Source organism: Fukomys damarensis, unplaced genomic scaffold (genome assembly GCF_012274545.1).
Source record: "Fukomys damarensis isolate Sample0158 unplaced genomic scaffold, DMR_v1.0_HiC HiC_scaffold_3, whole genome shotgun sequence".
NCBI lineage: Eukaryota > Metazoa > Chordata > Mammalia > Rodentia > Bathyergidae > Fukomys > Fukomys damarensis.
This window is the reverse complement of record NW_022900915.1, coordinates 15,803,214-15,819,595: the sequence shown is the minus strand read 5'-3', so window position 1 is coordinate 15,819,595 and position 16,382 is coordinate 15,803,214. Positions and strand designations below refer to the sequence as shown.

General features: G+C 50.6%; 1 protein-coding gene across 5 annotated transcripts in view; it reads right to left on the bottom strand.

Annotated features, from left to right (window-relative positions):
• Positions 1 to 16,339, bottom strand: part of Arap3 (ArfGAP with RhoGAP domain, ankyrin repeat and PH domain 3) — a 24,559-nt gene extending 8,220 nt beyond the window's left edge. For 2 of the 5 annotated variants that reach the window (XM_010613873.2, XM_010613875.2), the window contains exons 1-18: positions 16,194 to 16,339; positions 14,515 to 15,023; positions 14,322 to 14,395; positions 14,110 to 14,221; positions 10,612 to 10,815; positions 10,403 to 10,472; positions 9,980 to 10,100; positions 9,712 to 9,896; positions 9,091 to 9,631; positions 8,908 to 8,993; positions 8,410 to 8,592; positions 8,126 to 8,261; positions 7,395 to 7,511; positions 6,853 to 7,000; positions 6,664 to 6,766; positions 3,963 to 4,182; positions 3,031 to 3,094; positions 2,653 to 2,816 (exon numbers count right to left, since the gene is read on the bottom strand). In XM_010613873.2, coding sequence (XP_010612175.1) covers positions 2,653 to 2,816; positions 3,031 to 3,094; positions 3,963 to 4,182; positions 6,664 to 6,766; positions 6,853 to 7,000; positions 7,395 to 7,511; positions 8,126 to 8,261; positions 8,410 to 8,592; positions 8,908 to 8,993; positions 9,091 to 9,631; positions 9,712 to 9,896; positions 9,980 to 10,100; positions 10,403 to 10,472; positions 10,612 to 10,815; positions 14,110 to 14,221; positions 14,322 to 14,395; positions 14,515 to 15,023; positions 16,194 to 16,274 — 3,118 coding nt within the window. In that variant the 5' untranslated portion in view covers positions 16,275 to 16,339. Of the gene's footprint in view, positions 1 to 2,652; positions 2,817 to 3,030; positions 3,095 to 3,962; positions 4,183 to 6,663; positions 6,767 to 6,852; positions 7,001 to 7,394; positions 7,512 to 8,125; positions 8,262 to 8,409; positions 8,593 to 8,907; positions 8,994 to 9,090; positions 9,632 to 9,711; positions 9,897 to 9,979; positions 10,101 to 10,402; positions 10,473 to 10,611; positions 10,816 to 14,109; positions 14,222 to 14,321; positions 14,396 to 14,514; positions 15,056 to 16,193 lie in introns of all 5 variants that reach the window. The other 3 variants (XM_010613877.2, XM_010613874.2, XM_033767014.1) reach the window with 3 other exon arrangements.
• Between the last annotated feature and the right edge of the window lie 43 nt (positions 16,340 to 16,382).

Sequence of the window (16,382 nt, the reverse complement as noted above, 5' to 3'; positions counted from 1 at the left end):
CATGCATCTCACTAACTTTGCAGCTACTTATTGAATGATTTTAATTTTTTTTTTTTTCAGTACTGGGGATGGAACCCAGGGCCTTCACACAGAGTTACATCTCCAGCACTTTTTTATTTTATTTTTTTTTAATTTTGAGATAGGATTTTGCTAAGTTGCTAAATTGCCCCAGCTGGGGTCAAACTTTCAATGCTCCTGTCTCAGCCTCCCAGAGAGCTGCGATAACAGGTGTATACCACCTCACCACATTTATTTTTATTTTTTTGTTTGTTTGTTTATTTATTTATTTACTTTTGTGGTATCAGGGATCAAACTCAGGACCTTATGCTTGCGAGGCAGATGGAGACACCATGAGTTAATTCCCTTTATTTTTATTTATTTATTTTTGTTGTTGTTGTTGTTGTTGTTGTTGTTTTGAGACAGGGTCTCACTATGTAGTTCAGACTGCTCTGGAACTCACTGTGTAGCCCAAGCTGCTCTCGAACTCGCAGCAATCCTCCTGCCTCAGCCTCCCGAGTGCTAGGATTACAGGTATGTGCCACCACACCCGGCTAATTCCCTTTAAGTGGTACCCTGAAATCACATTCTAGTTGATCTGCATTATCCCAAGGTTCTGTATTTCAGCATTTACCAGCTGTGTACTAAAAGTTACTTGTAATACTAAAACCACTAAGTCACCCCTTGCTACCCATGAGGGACTGTTTTAGCACCCCTGCAAAATAACAAAATCTACTACTATGATCACAATGGTATATGAGGCCTGGGGATTTAACTCAGCGGATCTGCCACCTGCCTCGCAAGAGCAAGGTCCCAAGTTCGATCCCTGGTACAAAACAAAAAAATCAATGGTATATGAATAGTTGTCATACTGTCTTGTTTATAAAACAATGACAAGGGCTGGGGATTTAGCTCAGCAGCACAGCACCTGCCTGGCAAGCGTGAGGTCCTGAGTTTGATCCCCAGTACCAAAAATAAATAAATAAAACAATGACAAGAAAAAAATCTTGTTTGCACATGTTAGGTACAGATGCAAGTGTTTCAAACACTATCTTCGGTTCACTGGGTACACGGATGCGGAACCTACGGATTCAGGAGAGCAAGTGCATGTCTGGTGCTTCCACGGTCATCTGTGAAATACACAGACCAAGGGGCACTGAGGCTATCGCCACCCAAGTGCTCCCAGCTAAGGTCTCAGAGTGTAGGGAATGTCTCTTCACGAGAACTTGATCACACTTTTGTGCCTTTTATTTCACTGTTTAAACTGGCGCCCACGTATAATGCTGAAATGCTGCCTGGCGTTTCCAAGTGTGGGGGTACTGCGATGTGCCCTTATAAACACCATGTGTGTTAGACAGGCTTCGTTCAGGTATGAGTTATGTCGCTATTGGTATTGAGTTCAATGTTAATGCATCAATTATATTATGTAATAAGGTTTTTTTATACAGAAAAATACATAAAACAAAGTTCTGTATTGATCAGCTAATGTAAATGCAGTAACCAGAAGTTCAAAGGAAACCTAAACCTGTATCTCCCTTGGGGCGATGATTCAGTACTGACTAATTAAGTGTTTGCAGTGGCTTTATAGAAGTTAACTCCTGCAAATAATGACAGCTGATTATATTTGTTTTCTTATTACCTGTCGCTGCCACTTAACTCTGTGTGTTTTGTAGCTCCCCTCCCCTTCACTGCCAAATCCCTAGTGTCTGGCACATGGCAGCAGCTCAACAAATATCTGTTGAATAAACTTGGTAGAGCAGGGACATGGGAGGCGAGGGATGACCACCCACACTTTTTCTCCAGGGCCTCCTCACTGAGCCTTGGGCTGAATCCCTCTGAACAGAGTGGGGCTGAGAAGAGAAGAGGGGTGGAGCAAGTGAGTGCAGGAAGTCACTGGATGAGGCAATGGCCTTGGTGTGAATGTCATTAACCACTGGCTAGCAGAGCTCTTTGTGGGGTCATGAAAGTTACTCCCCCCCTTGTGTGTGTGTGTGTGTGTGTGTGTGTGTGTGTGTGTGTGTGGCTGCACACGCAAGCACACATTATAGTCTGAACCCAGGGCCCCACACCCTCCTTAGTTTTCTGTGAATTTTTCTTCACAAGTTCAGCCTTCTGAAGGAGAGATAGATTTTCTTTGGACCTTACTTAGACTGGAGAACAAAATAGAGAATTCTGGGGACCACTTACATAGTTGACTTTTTTTGCCTAGAAAATCGCTCCCACAGAATAATTCTATTCAGACCTTCAGGAATTGTGCTGCCTGCACAACATGGTTCTTGCCTCAGTGCTGCCCCCTCTCTATGTGCCAGGGCACTACATCCCTAGTCACACTTGGACGGTGGCTCTCACCCTCCAAGCCCACGCCCCAATACCAGCTACCTCTGAATGCCTACTACCTGCCCAGCCCTTCACCAATGGCTGACATGCATCATCTCACTGTCATGAATATGCTGGAAACTGAGGACTGTGAGTCTCATTTTACAGATGAAGGAACTAAGGCTCAGAAAAGCATTGCCAAGAGTCTATAGACCAGCTGGTATCAGACTGCAGTATCTGGAGGCAAAGGTCTGACAGGTGATCCCCCCAACTCATACTGCCCCCTTGTTCTCCACTCCCTCCCCCTCACTGGCTCAGTGTCAACCAGTGGTCACTCACCATGCTGGGTGACAAAACTGATGCAGGCATCCACGATGATGGGGATGTCACCTCGGCTCATCTGTTGCTCCTGCAGCCCTGTGCCTCCTCCACCAGCTGCCCCCTCAATGGCTGCATTCCATGCCGCGAAGTCCAGCCGGCCCTCCCCCTGCAGATACAGGGTCCTGGGACCCAAGAGGCCTGAATCAGTCAGCTCTAGGGTCCTCAGACTGAAAGGCTCAGAAGCCACCAGCAGGGGGCAGCAACATCCAATCCAGACCATCCCTGAACTGGGGAAGCAACTTTGAGAAGGAGGCAGCACCCCAGCCCTAGGGGTGGAGACAGTGAGCTGGACTCCAGAAAGGTGGGTCCAGGGTCAAAGGCAAGAGCAACATTTACCTTCCTGTCTCCACGAGGACCAAATGCTCTTTTTTGTCTGGAGTGCCAGCTGCAGAGACCACACCTGGGAGGAGAATCACTGGAAATTATCATTATTGTCATCTCCAGCATAATGACAAATATTCAGTGCTTAAAATATGTAGGGGTAAGTCTAAGAGCCTTACAAACAATGCTCCACTAAATCCTATGAGGTAAACCTGATGCACACCTATAATCCCAGCACTCAAGAGGCTGAGGCAGGGGGATCACTGCAAGATTGAGGCTAGCCTGGGCTATGAGTTCAAGGCCATCCTGAACTGCATGGTGAGACCATGTCCAAAAAAAAAAATTTATATATATATATCCTATGAGTAAACTACTACCATCTCCACGACACAGGTGATATTGGTGTATTACATCTCAGAAAGTTTGTGACTTGCCTCACATTGCTTTCTATAAAAGGACAAAGCAGAACTTGGATACAGGACTCTGATCTCCAAAGTCTGAAAACATTATTCCATTCTCTTTCTCTTTTAGCAGGGAGGATACCCAGTTCCCTCTCCCAGCTCCCGACCAGTAAGTGACTCCAAATAATAACAATGGCATTTATATAACCTTTATTGAGTACTTATAAGATGCTCCCTGCAAGGCTCTGTGATAAGTGTTTGCATGGATTACCTTACTGGAACTTCACTGTAATCCTCTTAAGAAGGTCTCATTATCATGCCCATTTTAAAGATGAGGAAACTAAGGCACAGAGAAGTTAAGTAACATATCCAAGGTTACACAGGTAGGAAGCGATGGAGGTAGGGTCTAAATCTGTGCAGGTCAATTTCAGAGTTTGCACCTAAGTCATTACATTCTACTCTTTCCCACAGCAATTCTCAATTTCAAAACGTCCCTTCCCACCCGCCCTATGGCCACCCTTCAGCCTTGTCCCCACCCGTGCTCACTGATCTCCTGCAGCCGCCGTAAATGCACCATGTCCTCAGAGGCTGGTGGGCCAGGGCCTGGTGCTGGACACAGGAACAGGTGGTCACCACGAAGCAGGCCGAACGCTGACAGCCAGTCACCCGGGGCCAGGCTCGTGTGGGAGGGCGAGCGCAGCCACAGGCGGCCCAGCCGCTGCAGCCCGGGCCCCAGCAGCTGGTGACAGCTCAGCGGGGAAAACCACTGTGGAGACAGCAGGGACAGGGACAGGAGAGGGGTGGGGCGAGAGTCAGGGGTGGGGAGAAATGAGTAAGCAGGTGGGGAAATCCCACTCCCCAGGGCAACTGCTGCCCACTCAGCAAGCCATGTTGGAGGCTCACTTGAAGGCAATGCTTCCCAGGCTGCCTGTGATAAAATAAAGGACAGGGGCTTTTTCTTTTCTTTCTGTTTTTGTTTGGTTTTTTGAGACGGGGTCTCACTATGTAGTCGAGGCTGACCTGGAACTCACTATGCAGCCCAGGCTGGTCTGGAACTCATAGCAATCCTCCTGCCTCGGCCTTCTGAGTGCTGGGATTACAGGCGTGCAACACCACGCCCAGCTTTTTTTTTTAATCAAAACATTTATGGGTACACTCTAGATATACATGACGATCACCTTTTTCATAGGGAATTGTAGTAGTATATATCTTGTTGCTTCTTTTTTTCCTGTTCCCCTCCCTTCCTTTCAACCCCGCTTCCCCTTATTTACAAAAACTCTTGTGTCCATTTTTTCTGCTATTCTTTTTTTCTCATTTCTTCTTTCCTTTTCCCATCCCTCCTTCTTTGTTCCTCTTCTCATTTGAACATTTTCTTCTCATTTCCCAATATCTATTATACATTTTGGTTCTTATTTCCACTTTTAGTTTCTCATAGTAGAGAAACAATATGGTATTTAATCATGTGTGTTCGATTTATCTCCCATAAGAGTATGGTCTCAAAGTGCATCCATTTAGCCAGACATATCTCAAGTGTATCCTTCTTTATGGCAGAGTCGTACTCCACTGCCTTTGAAAAAAATGCACATCTTGCCAGGCATGGTGGCGCACACCTGTAATCCCAGCACTCGGAAGTCTGAGGCAGGAGGATCACCTCAAGTTCGAGGCCAGCCTGGAATACACAGTGAGATCCTGCCTCAAAAACCCAAAAATAAGTAAGTAAAAATGAAATAAAATATACCAATAAAAATAAAACAAAAAACCTTATCTTCTTTATCCAATCATCAGTTGATGGGCATTTCTTCCTTTTTTTAAAGTTCTAATCTGTCACTAACCGATACTTTTGTTAAAAAAAAAACAATAAAAATGAATTGCCAGGGGCTGGGGATATAGCTAGTGGTGCCACACCTGCCTGGCAAGTTTAAGGTCCTGAGTTCAGTCCCCAGTGCCAAAAAAAAAAAAAAAAAAAGTTGAAAAATTGAAGTGAAAAGAACAAAGGCATATAAGTTTAACTTGTATAATTAGATTCACCATAAAATTACTCTGCCAAGTTGCTATAAAAGATTTGAGATGTTCCCTCTCAAACGCTTGCTTATCCTGTCAGGGGACCGATATGATACGACAGTCTTCAGATTACACGCTGGGCAGCACTACTTTAGAGGATGGGGTAGAGAGAGCAGCCTGACTGAGGAGGCCTCAACAGAGGCTCGAAGGGATTTGAAGACGGATTTAATGTAAGGAGGCGCAGGAGGGCTGGCAGAGCGCTCAGGAGCCAGAGGGGCTGAACATTTCCCATAGAAGTGGCAGGAGCTACAGAGGTGGCTGGGGAGGCCAGGAGGTGGCCCCGAGACCTGGGCAGGAGAAGTCACTGGTGAGCTGCAGGGTAGCAGCTCCAAGAGTCCAGGCAGAGAAAGGTAGATGCAGGGGTTAAGGAGCAAGTGCAGGGTGCGCACGACTTTCTGAGAAGCTGTCAGGCAGGGAAGGAGGGCACCAGGGTCAAAAGGTGAAGCCAGAGCAGAATTTAAAGAAAAGCCGTTTTAGGATGGGAGGGATTGTCGTCATCACCATCATCACCACCACCATTAGTATTCCAACGCCCACGTGTGGAGTGTGGGGGCCTCACATGTCACTTAATCCTCACCCCTGGGGGGTGAGTCTTTTACACCCACTCTGCAGACGTGGAAAAACTCCCACAGCTCAGAGTTGTAGGACTCAAATCCCAGGATGTCTGACTCTGGACCTGAACTTTGGATTCTGAGATCTGGGTCCAGAATGAAGAGATGGGCTTGTGTATGAGGGGAAAAGCTGAGACAGATGAAAGTAGCTCTGGGCCGGGTGGGGGCCTGCCGGAGAACTGAAGGGCAGGGTTAAGGTGACAGGCAGCACGGGCACCTTCTCTCTGGGAAGAGGCTGGGGCACTGCGAGAACCGGGCATGAACTTGAGAGATGGAGGCTTAGTTTTTAGTTCTGTGGTCTGCTACCTCCTAGCTCTCTGACTCTGACTACATGACTGCATAAGCTCTAACACTTAGTTCCTGTAAGAGGTAAGGTTAACAATCCTTGGAAATCAGATGAGATATTAAGTGGGCAGTGTGTAACACAGGGACAGGCACAGAATAAAGGCTCAGTCACTCTTAGCTGCTTAGGAGAGGAAGTGGCAAGAGAGGCTACAGGAATAAGAGAGGGCAGGAAGGGGTCGGTGGGGACAGGGAGTCCAGGGGCTGTTGGGTAGGAGTCTCGGCTGGCTCACCTTGCCCACAGCGCTGGTCCAGGCCTCCAGTCTGTCAGCTCCATCTGTGCAAAAGTGTTGGACCCTCCCTCCAGTGAGGATAAGCTCAAAGGAAAAGGGGAACCTGCAGAGAAGACCGCGTCCGGGAAGACGGTGAGGGCCCAGCAGGGGCTGGCAGGCTGGGCAGAGGAGGAGCAGAAGGGCTGTTACCTGTCTAGGTCACCCGGGTCGATGGGCGGGGGGTTCACACCCAGGCATACAATGTCCTGGGGCTGCAGGAGGCTGAGGGGTTCAGGGCTGCTTTCTGATGCAAACATTTCCAGAGCTGCTCCCAAAACGCACCACAGACGGGGAGGCGCTGAGCGGAAGAGAGACTGTTGAGGGGCAGCAAGCCTCTGCCCCCTCCATCACATATTCTACATGTTCCATTGATCAGACGTTTATTCTATACCACTGATTCTATGATGGGGTATTACAGTCAGTCCTATTTTGCAGATAGGGAAGCGAGGTTCAGCTCCAGCTGCTTGCCCACTGCAGGTAAGTAGCAGACCTTGCATTTGACCCAGATGGTCTGACTTCAGAGCAAAGGCTCTCAGTGCTGTCACCTAGCATGGTCCCTCTTCCACCCCAGCACCGTAGTACACTTCAGCACAAGGCTCCACTCTCCCACCCCAGCCTGACATCCCTGTCAGTGTACAGTACATGCTTGTCCCACTTCCTTCCCATCCTCCCATCCCTTGGCTCTTACTAACCATCCCGGCCCTTCCGAGGGGGTGGGGGTCCAGCCTTGTTGCTGACAGGACCACAGTACAGGAAGCTGCTGTAAGTGGCAGGCACCACCACCTCATTGTATACACCAGGGGATGGATCTGCAAGGGGAAAAGGTGATTGGGCGAGGCCAGTGCATGGGATGGCCTCAACTCTTTGGGCGAGGAATCCATTGAAGGAAGACAATGGCCCTGACTCCATGGGCAGCATGGCCAAGTAAAACCTAGTGGGATGAGAACCCGCGCTATCCACATTGGAAGAAGGTGGCGGGAGATGAGAAGACAGGAAGCCTCTAGCCTGGTACTTGTCCACTGTCCCTCTCCACCAGCCAGCCAAGGCAGTCAATTTTGGACGGAGACCACAGAGCATGGGGCATCCTGTGTTGGGCCAAGACCTTACCGATGGAGACCGTGGTTAAGGTGACCACTCTTCTGAGTGATCACACTGTCCTGAGGTGCATGAGACCTGACCTACGGGTTGACTGTGTCAGGAGGGGACAAGAACTAGCACCTGGCACATCCTGGTTCATCCAATGACCTCAGAGTTGTCTTGTAACCTTGGGAAATAGGCCCTGGGGGACCTGAGGGGTTGGGAAACACGCTGAGCTACTGGGACCAATGGGCAATGGGTAAATTGGGGCCCCCTGGAAAAACTGAAGCAAAGATTAGAGCAGAGAACTCTAGGAGGGGAGAGAGATGAGGCGCTGGGGGATAACCTGGGGGTAGAAGGCCAGGCAATCTACCATCGAGGGCTGAGGGGGACCAGGGCTCCTCGCCCTCATAGGCCTCAACATAGAGGAGCTGGGTCATGTTCTTCAGCAGGTTGGGTCCTGCCACAGCTGCACACAGTGCCTGCAAGGAGGGAAGCGCCTCTATCAGCCCCAAGCCCAACTGCAGAGCCTTGGAACAGTACTCCGATTACCAAACCTGCCCCCACTGCCCATTTCAACTGAGAGACTGCTTGTCCCTCCCTCCGTCATCGCCAAACTGTCCCCCCTACCTGGAGAAGCTGGCTATGATCTGGATACTGGGAGTGGGGCTTCCGGAAGAGACCCAGCCGGTACTTTCGGGAGATGAATTCTCCCCGGGAGCCAGGGGTCGAATCTGGATTCAGCCCCTCACCTGGAGGTAATGCTGCTGCCCAGAAGCGGTTGGCACGATCATTTCCCAGGACAATGAACAACTGTAAGGTGACAAGGGGCAAAGACAAGTGATCAGAGCTCAGACATCCTGATACCAATCCTGCCCCCACACTGGTCTTTTAAATTTTTTTCCCCTCAATACTGGGTATTGAACTCAGGGCTTTTACACTGAGTTACAACCCTGGCCCTTTTTTAAAAAAATTTTCTTAATTGATAAATTGCTAGTTTGTCCAGGCTGGGCTTGAATTACGATTCTTCTGCCTCAGCCTTTGAGAGAGCTGGGGTTACAGGTGTGCATCACCATGACCATAGGCCTTCTCTTGGATGCTCCCTTTCCTCCTCACCAGACCCCTCACCTGCACCATCTCATTAGTCCAGACACTCGTGTCCAGCTTCAGGCTCTGCACTTTGGAGATCCCGGAACCCAGGGCCCGGTGCTGACCTGTTAGGGGGTAAGTGTTCTGTAGATTGGTACTCGGCACCTTCCTGGCCCAGCTGCCCTCCCTCTCCCCATTTGGGCTTGAGACTCCAGCCCTCACCTGCACACTGCTTGCAGATGACCACCCCCAGGTTGATGGCCGCCCAGTCTGGGCGGGACGCCCCACAGTCTGCACAGTGCCGGTTTGCCCGATTTGACCAGATCTTCTCAGCCACCTCGTAGTCAGACAGGGTCTCGGTTACTGCTTCCTGCAGAGCGGCCGCCCAGCTCTGCCGAGACCCCCCAGACTCTGCTGTGAAGCTGAGGGGTGGACAGCCAGTCCGTGGGCATGGACCTCCCCTCTGTCCCATCCCAGTGACCATTTCTGCAGGAGCTGCCAAAGGCCACATCTGGGCCAGCCCAGACCCTCCTGACATCTTGACCTTGCCCGTTGGACTCCCATCAGTGCATGTCCACTGACAATCTGCTGAGGTGGCCTCCGGTCCTCTGCACCCCTGTGCCTCCCCGCTTGCCTCCCACCAGTCCGGGCCCCACCTGAAGCAGCGATGGGGTGTGAGCAGGTCGAAACTTCGGCTCTTAGTCTCACGGACACTGCAGCCTTGCAGTTCGATGAAACAGATCCCGATGCCCAGAGAGAAGGCCTGGCGGTGTCGGGGATATGCACTGTGAGAGATCAGAATGGGCCAGGCCAGGCTCCTGAGCCCTTCCCTTCCCTCCTCACCTGCTCACTCTTGTACAGGGCCAGCTCTCCAGGGCTCAAGGCAGCAAACACCTTGGCCTTGTGTCCACGGAGCTCTAGCATGCCTGTACGGAGGGGTCTGGGTGGATGGGGCGCTCGGGGGTGGCCCAGGAGGCGCTGCTCCTTCAGGCAGGATTGCAGCGTAGAGCACCACACATCCCGCTGAGCTGGTGGGGGACAGGAAGCAGGTTAGCGGGCGCATGCTCACAGCCTTCTGCCTATCGGCCCTGACCAGAGGGCCCAGCCTCACCCTCGCTCTCGGTGCGGAACACGAACACCCTCTGAACTGTGATGACCTGGAATTTGTTGTCCTTGCTGCTGCGGGTCATCTCAATGGCAGTCAGGGGGATCACGCCCTTGGGGAAGGGGTCCTGGAGAGAGAGAGAGAGAGAGAGAGAGAGAGAGAGAGAGAGAGAGAGAGAGAGAGAGAGAGACCTCTGGGGACAGAAACTGAGCTGTGTGCACTGAGTCCGTGGTCCACCACCAGCTTTCATGAGATCCACATTCAATTCACAAGCAATGGTTCCAGGCGCTAAGCCAGCTACCTTGAATACTAACAACAGGCAGATGGTGGCCATCCCCCCACCACGGGCTTCCCTCCTTCCAGTCCTGAACATCACTGAGCCCTCCCTCTCCCACTTCTAGTCTCCACACAGCATCTCCAGTCCCCCACCTTATCACTGCCAAAGTACATCAGACTCCTCCCGTTGAACTGCACAAAGCGCCTCTGGAAGACGTAGTTTCTGAAGAAGGAAAGAGCCAAGATCAGTTCGTACTGAGGGTGCATGGGGTGGGGAGATCACAAGGCCTAGAAGCACCTGGGACCTCTCCCTCCTCATCTCTCAGTCTTCCTCTTCTCCCTCCCATTCCCAGCAGCCTCACCCCTGAGGTGAGAGTTTGTCTAGCCAGCCACTGAGCAGGGGCATGGGGTGGTCTGCTGTGGAGGAGAAGCTGGCATAGGGTGAGATGAGGTCATCACTGGCCTCCTCTGTGTCCAGGGTAGGTAGTGAGAGGATGGAGTCCCCAGGTAGCTCAAGGCTGGCATAGCCAGCATCTTCTCGTGCCTCCAGATACTGCCTGCTGAGCCTTTGGGAGCCAAGACACAGAGAGACACAAATTAGACCCAGTACCTTGGACACCATCTTTCTAATTTCTCCACCCCACCCACAGCACCCGGTAGAATATCTCGTGGGTCCTAGATCTGCTTTTGAAACAGGGAATAGAGAGTTTGGGAGCTCAAAAGATTAGCATGGAGCTTCTTCCTAGAGCATACTTGGAGTTTGTTCATTTAACCTTGGAATTCTAATGGGAAATTTTCAGTGCCTCTTTTCTTTTTTTTAGTTCCTCTTTTCTGACCTTAGCATTACTTGGGTAAAAAACTAGAGAAAGACTCAGTAAATGGCTTCCTGCCATGGCTGCTTACAGCTAATGAACCTGTCTTATTCATTCTTTCTCCAAAAAGCTCTTGACCTTCTCTCCTTGGACCAAGCTTCCATCAGCTCTCACTGGGGGATACAAATTGTCTAACTGGTCACCTATGTTCATTCTTACCCTCCCTCCCACAATCCATTTCCCATAGCCACTAATGCTTTTTTTAAATAATGCAAATAAGATTCTTCAACTTCTCTGCATGAAACTCTTCAATAACGTTCCATTTGCACTTAGGCTAAACCCAAATTCCTTACCATGGGCTGCAAGGACTCACAACAAGATCCACAGCTACGCCCTGACCTCGTGTTGTATCAGCCTCACCCCTGCTTACTTGTCTTCCTTCTTCAGCCTGCACACTCTGTCCCCTCTGCCTACGGCACACTTCCTCCCCTGCTTCCCTGGGTTGCTCCGTCTCATCCTTCAGGTCTTGGCTATGTCATCTTCTTAGAGAGGATGTCATTAACCTCTTTGAGTAGATTCCTCTGTTATTTTGGTGGTTCTCAGCCTCAATAGCACTGCAACACTTAAACTTTTGAAATTAGCGGTACATGGGCTTCGTAACAGACGCTTAAATTTGAATCTCTGGGAATTGGGCCCAACACCCGTAGTTTTGAAAGTTCTCCAGGCTCTGGCACAGCTAAGGTTAAAAGCCACAACTCTACCTGATTTGCGAGGGGGTACTGGGTATTGAACTTGGTTCCTCACGCTTGCGAGGCAGGAGGTGGGAACCTCTGAGCTAAATCCCCAGCCCCATCTACCTGATTTGTTTCTGAGTTCGCTGAGAAGCTGAAGGAATCAGACAAGAGCCCCCACAGATTGCCTGCATATCTACCCAGTTTCATGCCCATACTCTGCCTTCCTCCTGTGACGGTGATAAACACTTCTGTCTAAAGCCAGCCTATCCACTGTGCTCTGACTACTCCTACTTCTCCAGACCTTCTCTCTCTCCCTAAGTAGCTGACTGTCCCTCTCCACCTGATCATTCTCACTCGCTTGGAAACATACATGACATTACATCCTACAGAAACACAATCTACTTGGCTCCACTTCCTCTATCAACCATCATTCCAGCTCTCTGCTTTTCTCTGCAGAAAAACCCAACAGTGTCTTCGCTGTATTTCTATCTCCTCTCCTTCTATTGTTTTAGAAACCGACTCTGAACAGGCTTTCACTCCACCACTCCAAGACTGCCCTTCTCCAAGTCCCCAGTGACTTCCACGTCGCCAGTTCCAGAAGTCGACTGTCAGCCCTCTGTTACTCAGCAGCAGCCCTCTGGGCAGCACCGAGCACAGCCCGCCTCTCCTTCCTCCTTTTGCATTTTCTTCCTCTGGCTCTTACGATATCATACTCTCCTGGTTTTCTTTTTCCTTCATTAGCCTCTTCTTTTTTTTTTTCTGTCTCTCTTCCTGATTCTTCCTCTTTTCTCTAACCTCACTACAGGAGAAGTTACCAGGGCTCTGAGCTGGGTTCTTGTCTCGGTTCGTACTCAGTCCTAGTTAGGTAAACCCATCTAAATGCCCCAGTGCTCTCTTCCAAACTCTCAACATGTATAGCCAACGGTCTATTGATCAGCTCTTTTTGAGTGCATAATATGCACTTCAAAATCAACATGTTCCAAAAAACTGCGGATCTAACCCCACCTCCCACCTACTTTATGCACAGTCTTCCACATCTCAGACCATGGCAACTCCATGAAATGCCAGTTGCTCAAAACAGTTCTGTCCAACATAAATCAATGTAAACCAATATGTAATTTTAAACTTTCTAGTAGTGGCATTAAAAAATTAAAATAAGCAGGTGTGGTTAATTTTAATAGTATATTTTATTTAACCCAATGTATCCAAAACGTCAACATTTTAGCAGGTAACCGGTATAAAAGTTACCGAGATCATTTACATCTGTATCTATGATACTCATCCAGTAATGCTTTTGTTACTAAGTCTTCACATACAGTACATCTCAATACTGGCCACATTTCATAAGCTCAGAAGTCACTGTGGTTGCCATACAGGACAGCACAGGCTCAAACTAACCCTCTCAAGGTCATTCTCAACTGCTGTCTTCTTCTCACACCCCAAGTTAATTTGACAAAATACAGCCACCTCTCAACATCTGCACGCCCATCCCAGTCCACTGAGACCTCTCATCTAGATGACTGCAGTGACCTCCAGACTGGTCCCTCTGGTCCTTCCTTCTACCCACCATTCCCAGCACAGCAACAAGTCAAAGACCCTCCAATGGCTTCCCATCCCACTTGGACTAAAAGTTAAAGTCCCTATAAGGTAACCCAAGGAGGCCACTTTCAGCCAGCCCACCCATCTGCCCCAGCCTAGCTGCTCCCTCCTTTGTGCTCTGGCACCCCCGGGACAGGTCCTTCTTGAGTCCTCCCCATCCCTGGTTCAGCCTTCCCCTAAAAATGTACATGGCTAACTCCTTCAGTTCCTTCTTATTCAAATATCATCTTAATTTTCCAATAGTCCTTAGTGAAAAACTGCAGTTCCCTCACCTTGTCCCCCAGCCCTCTTACCCTTACTTATTTTTTTCCATGGTACTTACACCATTTAATAAGCTATAAGACATAACTTATTATGTCTATTAACTATCTCCCCTACAAGGACAGGGATTGCTATGTATACAGATCTCCTATGACTCTACTTCTGGCACATAACAGTTGCTCAGCAAGTATCTGCAGAATAAAAGAAAGAAATATCTTCTAATTTTTAACTATGTATTTACTTGTTGTCTGCTTGTTTTGTGTCCTATCTGCCCACTGGTCACACCCTGCCTGGGGCAGCACTGCTCTGTTATAGTCATCCTGTACCTTCAGTGCTTGGCTGGCACACAGCGGACACTCAGTGCACATTCATTGAGTTGTACACATGGAACTGCCAGCTCAACTGCTCCTCAAGCTTCCCCTGTGCTCTGATCATGGCCCTCTTGAGCACTCACCTGTGTTCAGCCCTGTCCTGACAGGCACCTCTGCCTTCTCTTCTGTCAGGGGTGCCTGAGACCCCCACAGGCTGGACACCATAGTACAGACAACCAGGATCCATGATGTGCACTGGCAAGGGCAGAGGGGGAAGAGAGAGGGAAGAGGAGTTCAGGTCTGAAGTCCGAAGAGACTAGCCCTCTCCTGAGCCCAGGATAACCCACATACCTACCTGTTCCTGTTGTGGGCCTGAGGGTAGGGGTAGGGGCATGGGTGGGAGCAGCTGTCTGGGAGCTTTCTGAGCCCCTGAAAAGGAAGTGTATTGGTTACTGAAGGAGAGAGGATGGAGAACTCCCCTTGTTCCCTTCTCCCCTAACCCCCTCTTCTGCCCAGCATCACATCCCTAGGGAACCAACCCTACTCACTTGTCCTGAGCAGCCTGTGGCCCGCCTCTTAAGTCCAGGCCAAAGTAGATGGCATTGGGCATCATCTCTATGGTTTTTAAGGTTGATAGCTGCTCAGCAGAGGATGTAGGAAGAGGAGGCGACCTCGAGCTGGACTCTGAGCTTCTGGACACTTCTGGTGTCCAGAAGGTTGGGCTCAGCCCGGGCCTCTGGGGGGCAGTAGGGCCACTGAGCCCACTAAACACTGTCCTGGGCTTGGGTATGGGCTTGGAGGGCTGGGATTGGGGGTCTGGGCTGTGGGATGGCTCCATGGCTCTATCCAATTTGGGATCCAGGGAGTCCTCCGCAGTGCTCGCCTGCAGCAGGCGAAGAATGCGTTTCCGGTGCCCTGTGGCGCTGATGCCCATCTGCCTCAGCTCCTCGTGGCCCAGGCCTTGTGCTGCACCTGCTGTAGCCAGGCCATGCTGCCGAAACGTGTCTGCGTACTGCTCCAGATGCACCTTGGCCAGCCACACAGTGATGTCCAGGTCCTGAGGGGCAGCCATGGGGGCTCAGGCCATTGCTGGGGGGAGGGGCAGGGTGAAGGGAGGGCTCAGGCTGCGATTCCCCCTCCCTGCCACAAAGTGAGGCCTGGATAGGGTGTACCAGTTTCTAGTCTTCCTTCAAAGAAAATGCCTGAGATCTACAGGCAGAGCCTTCCTAGAATACTAGAAAGAACTTTCTCCTTACAAGACAGTCTCTTTATGTGTAGCTGAGGAAACTGAGGCCCAGAGAGGTGGAAGGGACCTTCCCAGGCTTACAAGTGGTGCTAGTGTTGGCCCCCAAGCGCCTGCCCTCCCTGAGTCTGGGTCAAAACTCTGCTCCTGCCTACTGCACATTCAACTGAGTAGGCTTGGGACAAGATGCTAGAACCCTGCGGAGCAGGGTGGGGTGAGAAGGCGGGCATCGATGTGGCCAGATCCAGCTATGGCACAAGGTGGGGAAATAGGCAAGCTAAGTAGGGGGAGGAGATAATGACCCCACTCCCCCTGGTGTCCAGAGCTGGGGCTTGGGCTGGACGTCCTAATACTGGTCATTCCCAGTTTCTCCTCCCTTTCCACCTATTGTCTCTTCTCAGACTTCCTTCCTGTCCCTTTAGCCTGGCCACCCCCACATCCTGCCTGCCTCGGTCAAGCTGTTCAGAGAGCTCTAACCAGTCCCAGGGTGGGGGGTCTGGTCCAGAACAGGCGCCACTTAGGGAATAAGAGTGGGTAGAGAACTGGGCCAGAGAGATGAGGGATCAGAGGCCAGGGGCAGACCACAGATTTTCTCCATCGTCCACCCACCTTGCACGTGTGTACACACACACCCTGTAGGCACTTGGCACACACCCACACACACCTGCTTGCCCCAAGTCTTCCTTCTCCGAGCCCACCTTCTCCCTGTCTGCGCCCTTGGGCTCAGGTCTCTAAATCTCATCGGGCAGCCTGGTCTATTCCCTTGACCTATCTGTCTCCCCTGAGTTTTACCTCTGCCCTGTCCCTGTCCCTATCCCATTCCATCTTGATCTCTACCTCTAAAGCCATCTTTGTCCCTCTCCTTGTCCCACTGTATCCTGCTCTCCATCACTGCCTCATTGTTCAGTTCTAACTATGTCTTAAGGGCCATCCATGTTTCCGACCACCTCTGACCCTGGGTTCCTGGCTCTGCCTCTTTCTTGCCTGCGCAGCTCTCTCCCAGTTGCTCTCTGTCCTTGTTGTTCTCCTGCTTGGTCCCCAAGCCAGGGCCAGGGTGCTGCACATCGGGCCGCAGTCAGGGCTGTTTCCCTGGGCCAGCGAGCGGTGAGGCGCTCTCGGGACTGGGGGAGGGGGAGGGGACGGGGGGAGGAGGTCGCAGGGAGGGAGGGAGCA